This window comes from Oryza sativa, chromosome 1 (genome assembly GCF_034140825.1).
Source record: "Oryza sativa Japonica Group chromosome 1, ASM3414082v1".
NCBI classification, from domain to species: Eukaryota; Viridiplantae; Streptophyta; class Magnoliopsida; order Poales; family Poaceae; genus Oryza; species Oryza sativa.
The window spans coordinates 6,250,760-6,263,258 of NC_089035.1; the positions used below are offsets into that span (position 1 = coordinate 6,250,760).

General features: G+C 40.6%; 2 protein-coding genes across 3 annotated transcripts; one reads left to right on the forward strand and one right to left on the reverse strand.

Annotated features, from left to right (window-relative positions):
- Positions 1-1,499: 1,499 nt before the first annotated feature.
- On the reverse strand, positions 1,500-3,869 carry LOC4325253 (GDSL esterase/lipase At5g45920). The gene is made up of 5 exons (XM_015766743.3): positions 3,661-3,869; positions 3,357-3,578; positions 3,187-3,254; positions 2,507-2,674; positions 1,500-1,854 (listed from the first exon to the last, which is right to left on the reverse strand). Exons 1-5 carry the CDS (start codon positions 3,757-3,759, stop codon positions 1,695-1,697), a joined length of 717 nt encoding a protein of 238 aa, XP_015622229.1. The 5' UTR covers positions 3,760-3,869; the 3' UTR covers positions 1,500-1,694.
- Positions 3,870-6,089: 2,220 nt separating this feature from the next.
- On the forward strand, positions 6,090-12,381 carry LOC4325254 (transcription factor GTE3, chloroplastic). Of its 2 annotated transcripts, none has more exons than XM_015792616.3 (5): positions 6,090-7,525; positions 7,609-7,666; positions 7,790-7,912; positions 8,038-8,113; positions 11,878-12,381. In XM_015792616.3, exons 1-4 carry the CDS (start codon positions 6,251-6,253, stop codon positions 8,097-8,099), a joined length of 1,518 nt encoding a protein of 505 aa, XP_015648102.1. In that variant the 5' UTR covers positions 6,090-6,250; the 3' UTR covers positions 8,100-8,113; positions 11,878-12,381. The 2 variants fall into 2 exon arrangements, with proteins under 2 accessions (XP_015648102.1, XP_015648093.1); XM_015792607.3 differs by having other exon boundaries at positions 6,131-7,525; positions 8,029-8,113.
- Positions 12,382-12,499: the final 118 nt, after the last annotated feature.

The following is a 12,499-nucleotide window of genomic DNA, read 5'->3' on the forward strand; positions in this document are numbered from 1 at the left end:
TCGCCCAAAACTACCTTCCATACCGCCAAGGGATCTCGTTTGCCCGGTTTTCATAAGTTGGGAGACAGGTCTTACCCGGTTTTGCCATCAAGACACGAAAATCAGACTGACCGACAAATAGAGGGACCTAAAGTGAACTTATTCCCCATCTTTTGTACTGAATGGGAAGGCCACAACATCTATAATTGGCTGAAGAGGGGTGCAAAGCATCAAAGTCCAATTTGACACCCTCCACAATCGGCCTAATCTGATTCCCACCCCTCGACTGCAAAACCGGGTACATAATCCCCTCCAACTAATAAAATCGGTGTAAAATAGTTCCCTCGACAGTATTGACAATGGTTTTGGCTAACATGTCACCTACTTGTCGCATTGAACTAGCCTTCATCTGATGTGACGTCTACATGGCATTACAATCATAAAAAACTAAAGAAAAATATTCATGGGACCCAGAAGTCAGTGATCACTTCTTCCTTGTCTATCCTCTCCTCCACCTCTCACCGTTGAACTGGAGAGATACGAAGCCTAGCCGTCTAAAAAGTATATGGGATTTTTATTTCGATAGTATTGATATCTAATTCGAAACTTTTATTAGGATGATAGCCATATTATGTACGTTGCTTTCTTATGACCAAGCAATAATTCTGAAGTAATTAACAGTTCGACTCTTATCCCAAGTTAGCATGCAAGTTTTTTTTTAAAAAAAAAGATTTCTTATACGACTCCTTATGTATTTCGAAAAGCGAGCGAACTTTTAAAAAAGGACTCAAATAAATATTCAATTTTTATAATAGCATGGCCTGGCAAGAATTCTGAAACAATTAGGAGTCTGACTTTCGTCCCAAGTTAGCATGCGAGTTTTTTAAAAGGATTTCTTATATGACTCCTTATATATTTCCAAAGCGAACAGACTTAAAAACCGACTCAAATATGAACGGCATGCCAAGGTATTGACGAAAACAACTTCAATTTTTATGATAGTAGAGATAAAAACTGTCACACAATCGCCATATTGGCATGGACGGACCAAGTCAATAAGCCACGTTGGTCAAAATCACTATCAAAATCACCAGGGGAGTCAAATTATGTTGGTTTTCAAAGTTACGAGAGCCTTTGTAACTGATGATGCAAATTAGATGTCGTCTAATAGACGAGGCAGTCAAAATGGACTTTTTCTAAGGTAGGGTCATCAGTCATGCGTAATGGGCCTCCACTCATAGGCCCAAGTCGATGCATTTCCCTACTTCGTCTTTTTGCAAATGTCTGGTTTCTTGTAGAAAATGTTACGCACGCATTATCGCAGCATATATATTCTGCAGAATAATCAACAATCGTTTGCAGAAAGTTGAAAAAGTTCAGGGATGCATGAACATGGCTGGTGTGTGCGTATTTGTTTAAAAAGAAGAAAAAAACTTTAATATGTTCCTTTTCTTTTCTGGGAAATTCTTTTAGCTTCTATATTTGCAGATCCAAAATAAATTTCCCTTTCTTTTTAAATGTGAACCATGGAATTGTATGACTATTTATTATGTTCTACATGGAAATACAAACCATTTATTATGTTCTACATGGAAATTCAACCATCTTATAATGGAAAATTCAAGCACATACAGCTGGCACAACACGATGGCATAAGGTGTCCCTGTTACAACGAGTATCCGTGCCTGAACAAACCATGCCGGCCGGGACCTTCTTCAGATTTCAAAGGCTTTCAAAGGGTCCTTTGGGTCGATATCATGGAAGAGAGGAAGATCTGGTTGAAGACTCCCTTGGCTGAAACCAATGCTTTCCAGTGTCTCCAGCACACAGTCAAACAAAATTTTGTTTCCCAATGGGGTGAAGTGCAGTCCATCACTGCATGATATAAAAGAAAGTTGTATAGCGATTGTCATCAGGAAAAAAAACATTCTAAGCAGTAAACTCTACAATTGTTTATTCACAGCTACATCACGGCATAACGCATTTCCTCAGCAAGAAATACATGTACACAGATATATACCCAAGTTCAAAACAAAATACTACTATGTTCTGGTCCACATAGCATGGAGTACCATTTTACTATATACAGATCAGAAGAGAAGATGAAAACTAAGCAAAACGCACTTCGTAAGTTTGTTCCAACAATTTTCACTACAGAGTACAGAATCTTTTGATCTAAGCACAATTCAGAAGCAAGAAAACTGAATGACTGTTATGGAGAGTGTCAGGTTCGTCTTGTTCAGTTAAATATCTTAACTATAGAGTCTTTAGACAGAGTGATAACAGGAAGGTGATTCCCTATCTTAGTAAGCAGCAAGAATCTTTAGGCAGAACAGTTTACCATGAATCTACATTTTTTATAGAACTTTTATACTCTCAATAGAAGTACAGAACCATTATGTTTGATCAGATTGTTTATGCAATCTGCAAAGTAGGCTACTGGTAGCATAAATGGAAGCCCTTAACAGTTATTAAGCCCATCCATACATCAAGTTTAGGTATAAGGTCACTTGAAATAGATCCATACCATAATGCAGATGTTTGCCAGTCAGGAAATTGCTGCATCTTTGTCCAGATGTCTATGACTGGATGGTTCAATTCTTTAGCAACTGTCAGGCATGCCTGTGCATAAGTGCCAGCAGCTTCATTGGTTCTTTCAGGTAGTTTTGAAGGGTCATCTTCTCCATACATGTCCCTGCAAGGAAAGACAGGGACAATAAGTACAGTTTGCAAATCCTCTTTACAAAAAAAAAGCACACTGTTTTATTTGTAACTTGAAAAAAGGATCTTCAGATCAAGCTAAGGGCCACCAAGTGGTGACTGGATATATACCCGATAAACCAAATATGAAATAATCCCATAATTTAGAATACACATACTTTTACATGAGAAATACAGACAACATGTTGGTCAAATCTGCTTATGGATACATGTTCATAAATCAAACATAAGCATACCCTGTACTGTGCTGGTGCATTATGAACTCGGTTTTAAATTCTTGAACAGAGTAATTTTTATCGGACTAATTTCCTGGTTGACTCCTTTGTTGTCGTTCTAAGACAATTAGCATGAATTAATGCCATGGATAAAATAAACAGAGGATGGCAAATACACCATCATGTCATTAACAGGCAAATGCAACAAGAATACCATATAGCAACATAAAACCGATTAAAACCATCTGCTGGTTATTCCTTCCATCCTTACCGGATTCTCGCCGGTTCATAGATTGGTGGAGGCGTGATGAGTATAATTTTAGTGGAGGGCCATTGCTCCTGCGAAAGATCCAAACCAAACCAGAGTTAAGCAACGACGAAGCAGAAGCATCAATCAGTTCAAGCCGGGGGAAAACCAATCAATTTCAATCCAAGCAGAACCTTGAAGTAGGCGCAGATGGAGCGGAGGTTGCTCTGGTACTCGTCGAGCGGCACGTGCTGGTGCACCTGCTTCCGTTCCGGCAGCGACGCGTCGTTGGCGCCGAAGAACACCGTGACGGCCGCCGGGTCCGCGGCGGCGGCCGCGCCCTCCATCGCCCTCGCCAGCACCCGCAGCGCCCACCGCGTGTTGTAGCCGCTGAACCCGCGCAGCACCACGTCGGCCTATCCAAAGAAACGGTGACGTACGCGTGTCGCGGGGATGGGACAGCGGCCGGATCGCGAGGAGGAGGGAAGGGTGGCGTACCTTGCGGGCGAAGTGGTCGGCGAGGGCGGCGCCCCAGCCGCCGTCGGCGAAGGAGAGCTCGGTGATGGAGTCGCCGAAGAGCACCAGCCGCGGCCTCATCTTTCCTCCTTGGATTCAGAATATCCGCCTGGGGCAGTCACTCGCTAGTGCTGTGCTAGAGGAGACTGAACAACTGCCTTGTCTTCAACTTCAAGATCCCATCTCGCTTCACTTCACTTCCGTGCAAGTTTTGATTTTATAGAAAACAGTGGCAGCAACTGACTTGTAAATTTGTCGTGCCTCCAAGGAGTCCAAGATGCCGTTGTCAGTGACGAGCGGTGAGCTGTTATACAGTGACAAGCATATTCCGGCGGCCGGCGGCGCAGTTTGGTGATTGGGATCGGTTTGAATCACACGGATGGGGATCAAGCAATCTCCAAATCCCCCCTCCGTCTTAAGAAAATCATTTCCCTGATGGACTCCTTCCATAAAAAAAATCCAAACCGACGAATCTAGGTAAGGTTTTATCTAGATTCATTGTTCCATAATATGCTAGACTAGATTGAGTTTTTTGGATGGAGAAAGTAGTCAGTAATTAGTTTTCCTATAATTGAGAGTGTTTTTTTTGTTAGTACTAGTTTCTTCTAGTTTTTTTTAGGTTCCTTGGATTTTAAGTTAAGTATTCAACCATAAATTCATATTAGAATAAATTCGTAAAATCTATCCACTCCGGTCATAAACATTGGACGCTTCGGAATAGATTCTATCAAATTTTGGCCATCAATAATTTTTTTAAACACTTAACTTCATAACATAAAATTGATATTTGTAGATTTCTCCTGTAAAATATTTTCACGATATCTTAGACTTCTTATTTATGACCTTATTCTAATAAAATATTTGATCAATGTTACACGTCGAAAAGAACAAGTAGTCGGAGAACATAAGTTTATGTCCTAAGGAAGTAACAAGTTTCTGAGAATACGAAAGTGTCCACTTCTCAAGACAAGGTCATGTGTATCATTTTCATCTTTCTAATGATTTCAAATGTCATTGATAGTGAAAGTATTTCTAGGTTATGAAGCCATATAGATACACCTCAAGAGGTGGCGAGTTTGATAATTTCAGTTCAAATTGCAATGATTTAAAATAGAAAAACAACTCCTTTTGTTCTATTAATTGAACTATTATATGATTTGAAAATGTTATTTCTTAATTTTTAAAATAAAAAATACTGTTCCCATTTCAAAATATTTCTTACCCGTGTTTTACCCTATCGAATCATGTGTATTTTACAAAATTCTTCTATTAATTGCCAAAAACCAAGGATATTTTTTTGTAACTATAGACTTGAGTAAGGATATTTGTCATGTCCCTTAATCCCTTCATACTGTGGTGACAAAATTAAATAACGATTGGTCATAAGCAAAACACAATATAGGACATTAATTCTGCAATACTAGTACATAATACATAACCCACGAAAGCACTATTTTACGATGGTGATAAAATTGCAGATGCATGACATATATATCTACCATTCTACCGAGACTTGAATTCTAATGCCAACAAATATTACACTTTTTTTAATGGGAACTCAGTGAACTTAGTATATTGACTTTTCTTTTTATCTCTTTAAATGTTTGTTAAGAGGGCATTTACATATGTGAATGCGTCACTTTTTTTTAAGAACAAATGTGTTACATACATTGCAGTGGTGTGTGTACGTGTGTCTTTTCGTGGAATAAAAAAAATTAAAACCTAAAACGACAGTGGTTATTACATTTAAAACAACCATACATCAATTCAACATGTCACACAATTTCGCTTATACTTATTCTAAATTGAGCGGATATTAGCAATTAAAAATCAATTGATGGGTAAATTTTTATATACTTGTTTGTAGTGATTTAAAAATAAATACTAGAAAATAAACTAAGATGAATACCCCAAATCAACTTTTTTTTTCCAAATTCAAATTTTTAAATGTTTTGAAACCCAAAACTCAATTTCAGGGGACTTTTTAAAAATTCAGAATTTCACCTATGCTTATAAACTAAAGGTTTAAACTATGGGTAAAAAAATGTAATACCATTATAATTTTACAAAGTTTGATATATGCCATCGGTATCTCAATGACATGTGGGTCAGGATGGCATATCTTAAATTTTGTAAAATTATAATGGCATGGTTCCAATTTTCCCTTACTATTGAGTGTTGACCTTGCATTTCAACAATTGGCAAGTAACTCCCACTCCAAAGTACTCCTAGAAAAGCACATTGTCTTCCCCGGTCCACCCCTGACCCAAACTGCTCAAAGCTCCAAGAACGCAGTGCAAACCGAAACAGTAGATGAACAGAAGTTTTTACCATCAATGGAAAGAGCACAGGGAAAAAGGATGGTAAAGAAGACGTTTCAGACAAGGAAAAGGAAAAAAAAAAAAAAAAACGAACAGTAGCAGCTGCCTGCCCTGCCCCACCACCTCCCACCCCCCCCCCCACCGAACCCCTTCCCATCTCGCCTCCCCCTCCCCCGAAATCCCCAAATCGCCGCCTCCCCCCGATCCGCCGCCGCCTCTCCCGATTCGCCGCCGCCGTTGACCCGCCACCTATGGCCTCAGGGCCGCCGTCGTCGCCCTCCAGCAAGGCGTTCTCCCGCAAATCCCACGCCCACGCCTCCGGCCCCAACTCCTCCAAGGCGGCGGCGGCGGGCGGTGGCGGCGGGGGTGTCGCGGCGGCCTTCGATGCTCACAACGGGACGCACGTCCGCACCGTCACCTTCTCGCTGTCGTCCTCGCCGGCCGCCCGCAGGGAGCTCCGCCGCCGGCTCACCGCCGAGCTCGCGCAGGTGCGCGCCACTTGCAAGCGCCTCAGCTCCCTCCCGGCCCCCGCGCCTTCCTCCGCGCTCTCCGCCACCGACCCTTCCACCCCGCTGCCCCCGCACCCGCCGGTCTCCAAGCACAAGTCGAAGAAGGGGAACCCCTCCTCCAACCCGGGCCTCTCCGCGGAGGCGCGGCGGAAGCTCTACGCGCCCGTGTTCAAGAGCTGCGGCGCGCTGCTCGCTAGGCTGATGAAGCACAAGCACAGCTGGGTGTTCAACACGCCCGTCGACGCCAGCGCGCTTGGCCTCCACGACTACCACACCATCATCACCAAGCCCATGGACCTCGGCACTGTCAAATCGCGGCTGGCCGCTGGGCACTACAAGTCGCCGCGGGAGTTCGCCGGTGACGTGCGCCTTACCTTTCAGAATGCCATGAGGTACAACCCCAAAGGGCAGGATGTGCACTTCATGGCGGAGCAGCTGTTGAACATGTTTGAGGAGAAGTGGCCAGAAATTGAGGCCGAGGTAGCACAGCTGTCACCACAGCCGCCAACGCCATCATCGGCTGCACCCAGGAAGCCGAAGGAGATAGATAATTCTAAGGTGTTAGAGAGGTCGGACTCAACAGTACATGCTGCGGGGATGGAGGCCACTCCAAAGCAGAACACTGGTCGGCCCCCAGTTTTAAAGAAGCCCAAGGCAAGGGAGCCTAATAAGAGGGAGATGACCTTCTGGGAGAAGCAGCGGCTTAGTAATAATCTCCAGGAGTTGCCACCAGAGAAACTTGACAATGTTGTGCAGATTATAAAGAAGAGAAACTTGTCACTCAGCCAGCATGATGATGAGATTGAGGTTGATATAGATAGCTTTGATGTTGAGACATTATGGGAGCTCGATAGGTTTGTTACAAACTACAAAAAAAGTATAAGCAAGAACAAGCGGAAGGCTGAGAATCCCGTGGCAGGGCAGGATGAGATGAATCATGATATAGAGCTAGAGAAGACAGAGCATGCAAGGTTGGATGAAGTAGAGCAGGATCAGATGCCTCCAGTACAAGAGACGGTATGCTTCTTAGGGATGATGTAATTGTTGTGAATTAATTATACTGTGATATTAACAATATGGTACTTATTATTTCCCTGCAGTTACATAATCCTGAGCCAGAATCAATTGATATCGAACCACCTAAAGAAAACACAGCAGGTAGGCGACTGTGTTTTTGGAGCATGTTTTATAATTGTTATTATTAATCTAAATGTAAAATTGTGTTTGTGACCTAGCTCTATTACCAGTTTAAGGATAACAGCTAAGTTTGTTCAATTACAGATGATAATGAGAGGTATGTAGGCTCATCATCACCTGTTCATTTGGAAGATCAGAAGGGGGAGAATGCGGGTAGATCAAGTAGTTCTGGAAGTTCTAGTAGCGATTCAGGCTCTTCGTCTAGTGGTAAATGCTCTCATCCTTTGCAGAAATTTATATTAGCAGCATTTCTGTTTGCAATTAACTCTATAAAGGATATTTTCATATACATCTGCATAACATATGAAATTTACCGTGAGAAGCATATGCAGATACAGACACAGATAGTTCATCAGCAGATGGCTCTGATGCTGCACAGTCACCCAGAACGTAACATCTATAGGCCAGGTATGTTTAGTTAGTGGGCAATCATTCTCTTGCATTTTTTTTCCAAATTCAAGTTATTCAATTGGTATATTCTTCAAGTCTTAGGAGAGCATATACATATTCAAGCTGCAAAAAAGAAAACAAAGGATTGATATTGAGAACATATAGCCCATGCAACTTAATTACTTCTGTAAAAGCTTTCATGTCACTAGGGGATGGCTTTGGTACGGTTTATTTGGTTTTTTAAGATCAGTTTTGCAACATTGGCACCTGAAATTAATGTAAGAGAAAATAAAATAAAAACTGCACAGAGAATACCGAAGCAATTTGGTTCCTGTTTTTAATGGATCACACATTTTCATTTCAATAATTTATCAATTTTTGATAATGCATGTATGCAACAAGAAGAATGCAAGACAAAAAAAAAGGCATTGATTGTGCAAAAAACACCAACTAAGCAACTAATATGTGGATCGGGAGTCAAATCAAGCAAACAAGCAAAGCAATTAACAGTAATTAATAGCCGAATCGAAGATCAAATGTCAACCAAGCAACACAATCAAGAACACAAATAGTACTGTGGGCCTGTTGGAGCCATGTAGTATCTGTGTTATGGGCTTTCTTTCCGCCGCTTGTTGAGTCCCCAGTTGGTGGAGCAGAAGCATACTGTTGCACTGGGGGTTGGAGGCTGGAATTGCTAGGGTTTTGGCAATGGCAATCAGGGCCAATTGGGCCTGGGCACCTGGCCGACGCGCTGAGTTAGCCTTGGCCTTTGCAGTTGGGCTGAGATGAGATGGGTGGAGGTGCTGAAAGTACATAATACTGAGGTGGCCTTGAGTTTGTTTTATGCGGTTTCTGTGGTTTCCAGGATCAAAAACCATGCTGAAAACTGAATAACAAAAAATAATCAAACTAGAAACTGGAAACAAAAGTAAGAACAACTGACAGTTTGGTGCGGTTTGGTTCAGTCTGTTTTATTTTTTCCCAGCCTGTATGTACAACTCACAAGCATCTTAATTCTTACTTCATGCACAAAGGACTGTAATTTACTGATTAATGAGCAGCTACATGTGCAAACTAAATAGTTCTATTGTGTTATTGTATTTTACAACTCTTAGCTAGCAGTATTGTAAGCTACTCCCTCCGTCCCAAAATATAGCTACCTTTAGCATTCAAATTCGTCCCAAAATATATCTATCTTTAGAGATTTTAGTGCTATAATGCCCAAAATACCCCTGTCTCCTCCTTGGGCCCCACATAGGACCACATCACCTTCCTGGGCTGCATCCTCCCACCGGATTTGTGTCTCCTGGGATGGAGGGGGTAATATGATATCCTATTTGTGTTCTACCTTTGCTTTTGTACAAAGCTTTAGTGTTGTAACTTTTAAAGCATCTACCTGACAATCTTATGAAGGATAGTTTTTTTTTTTTTGAAACATTACAAAAGATAGTACTTGTGCTAATAAATTAGCAGCTAACACGTTCAAGCCAGAATAGATCTACTGTATCATATTTTACTACTCAGCTACTAATATTATAAATTGATAACCTCAATCCTTCGGATAAGTATAAGAACAAATCAGCAAAGTTTGATGATCTGATGTCCATGGATAGTTGTGTGATTGGGTCTTGGATGTTCTGTGTGACATGCTAGTAGGAATGCAAATGTGATTTTGTGCTGTTGTTTGCACACAGTTATAATGTAAGCTAGACCTTCTTCTTGGAGATTTGACCGTGACCCCATCAAACAGTGTCCAACTTAAAGGCTGTTAGAAGATATGATCACAAGTTAACCATTACCTATCATTCTGTCAATCTACTGGACATGGATAGCTGTTGGCTGAGTAGTGTCTGATGGAGTTGCCATGCAATGAGGCAGATGATTTAAAGTTGCGGAAGCTTCTAGCACTGTGATCCTAGAATTATCCGTGATAATAATTTCCCAGTATATGGTACTCACTGGTAAAAAAAAATAAAATAAAAGCTTGTATAGAAATAGAAGCATTCCATAAATAATTTTGGAAAAGGTTGACAAGCTTTCATATAATTTGCATAATGCAGGTGTTTATGTTGGTTTTATTCCAATTTCCAAAAGTTGGAGATTCTGGTAGACATCTTCCCAGATTATCATTCCTCCTTTCTTTTGTTACATATAGTCTGGGATTGTGGATATTGCTCTATTAGCTGTGAGCTGATACTCCTGTCTTGCATAATGCGTCTCATGTAGCATTGTGCCAACCAAATTGATGATCTTTAAATACACCAGCGATGTGTTTTTGCATTGCAAAAATGCAATGGAATTACAGAAACTGTTTTTCTTTGAACTGAATATATATTAAACAAATTTAAACCATGATTTTCTGAGATTACCTCTCAGTCTCTCGCATCTGTTTTATAGCGTGAGAACTTGTTCTAATTACCAAGGGATCATTCGCTATATGTTTCCACGTACCAAGTATGGCTTGATTTGTTCAATATCCCTGGTGACTAAACTTCCAGGCCTCAAGAAATGTCGTCATGTGCTGAGAGGAACTGAATGCCTCAATCAGCAACCCTTCAAGCTGTTGGCCTATGCTATCCCAGTGTCTCGGTTGTGCTGATGTATGTACATTCAAATTGCCTGGGAAACCTCATTAATGGGGGTATATTTCCAGTCTTAAAGTCCTCTGTATCCAATCTAAAGTTTTTACATCTGGTAAAACAAAAAGTTATCATTCGGACATCTACCTGTATTCCAATAGTAACCCTTCAAGAAAAAACAAATAGCTCACAACTCTATGCTCTCTTATGCCCTTCTCCTTTATGGACATTCTCCCTTAAAAAAAAGAGGAAAATAACTATGTTTAGTGTGCTGAGGTGCAGGACGGGGAATCAAGGATTTATTGAGAGATAAGTTATGGGGCAACTCTTTGCAATGTCAGATAAGTTTGTAAGCCTAGAGTAGTAATCTTTATGTTATACGCACGATTCATTATGTAGTTAGGGATGAAAGGGTAGTTGAGGGTAATATGATGGGGCTAGTATTACTCTAAATCCCTTGTGTTGTGGGACAGAATTTGGATCCCATATATTATGGGATGGAGGAAAGTAACAACTATATCAGTACTCCAAACATACTGGGTTCTGACCGGGAACCAAACAACCTTTACTGTGCCGCAAAACTGAAAATATGCTGTATTACGTGAATTTCTTGTCCCAGTTTGGAATATAGGATATTTTTCCATGACATAGGAAAAATGGAATTGAACTGTTTTTGTATGAAGCGATTTGAAATTCATGCCCTCTAAATGTGTCATTTGTACTTGATGAGACACCGTTGGGAATTGAATGTGTCCATGGATTTATTCCACTAGGAACATGCTTGGCGATTGGCATCTCTACTATATATTCCAGTCATTAAAGAAAAAAAAAATCTGACCACAGCATATGAAATTTTTGTAATGCATTTATTAATGAAAAAGGGTAGGACATTAATTGGCGGTGTGATATTAGTTGCTTCTGAAATGTATTTAGCTTTGAGTAGCAATCTAGCAGATGAATTGCTAGCACAGTCTTCACAAGATTGGCGGTATGATATTAGTTGCGAGCAAATGAATTGCTATCATGGTCTTCACGGGACATGAAAACAGAAGGTTGAATATGACTAAATATCTTGTAGAGTCAAAAAGATGAATCTTACTCATGATTTTATTTTAGAACTAGAACTTCCTGGAAAAAATATGTTTATTGAAGGAGTTAGCCAATTCGATAATATGGTTAATACATCTACTTTCTTATCTGCAGATCTTGATGTCAAGCTGGAAAGTTCACCGACAATTCTGGCATGATATCGTCAGCGAGATTCAATGCTGTCTTGTAAATTTTGGCTATGTAGGAAGTCTAACCAAACCAATGCTTTTGTGTCCATCTCGCTGTCTGTTTTAGACTCATAGTGGGTGCCATAAAATGCACATGCATTTCATGCGTCTGTACCATTGTTTGCAGTTATGTACTTATTGTAGAGTGCTGCGTTTACCCTAATCATTGAGCTGGAAATTATCTAACATTGGATAGAAGAAACCTGCACATTGGGGGAAGCAAGACAACCGGTGAAGACCAGACCAGGAACCTGGAGGCCCCACCCTATTGTAATATTGTAAAATTGCTATAGTAGTTGGGTAATTTCAGCTGTGTTGGATTACCACGGATAAAATGATCTTGCTCTGCTTGTTGTAAGATTTCTGCACAGTCACGTTTGCTCTGGAACTTTGTCTTAATGATGATAGATAGCCCCTGTCCTTTCCGTTTGATTTTAGAGTTGATTTTTTATGTTTTTTCATTGTAGTTTATTTCTAGCATTAGTTTTCATTTCATTAAGAACATATATATAAAAGTTTTAGCATTGATTTTAGATGAAGTACTTTTT

Bases quoted from the DNA above. Each gene is read 5' to 3' on its own strand.
- LOC4325253 (XM_015766743.3), bottom strand. From the start codon at position 3,759: ATGAGGCCGCGGCTGGTGCTCTTCGGCGACTCCATCACCGAGCTCTCC. The intron at 2,675-3,186 runs GTAAGGATGGAA...CTTTCCTTGCAG, and splicing joins TATGAACCGGCGAGAATCCG to GGACATGTATGGAGAAGATG. The intron at 1,855-2,506 runs GTATGGATCTAT...TATATCATGCAG, and splicing joins TGGCAAACATCTGCATTATG to TGATGGACTGCACTTCACCC.
- LOC4325254 (XM_015792607.3), top strand. From the start codon at position 6,251: ATGGCCTCAGGGCCGCCGTCGTCGCCCTCCAGCAAGGCGTTCTCCCGC. The intron at 7,667-7,789 runs GTAGGCGACTGT...GTTCAATTACAG, and splicing joins ACCTAAAGAAAACACAGCAG to ATGATAATGAGAGGTATGTA. The intron at 7,913-8,028 runs GTAAATGCTCTC...TACCGTGAGAAG, and splicing joins TTCAGGCTCTTCGTCTAGTG to CATATGCAGATACAGACACA.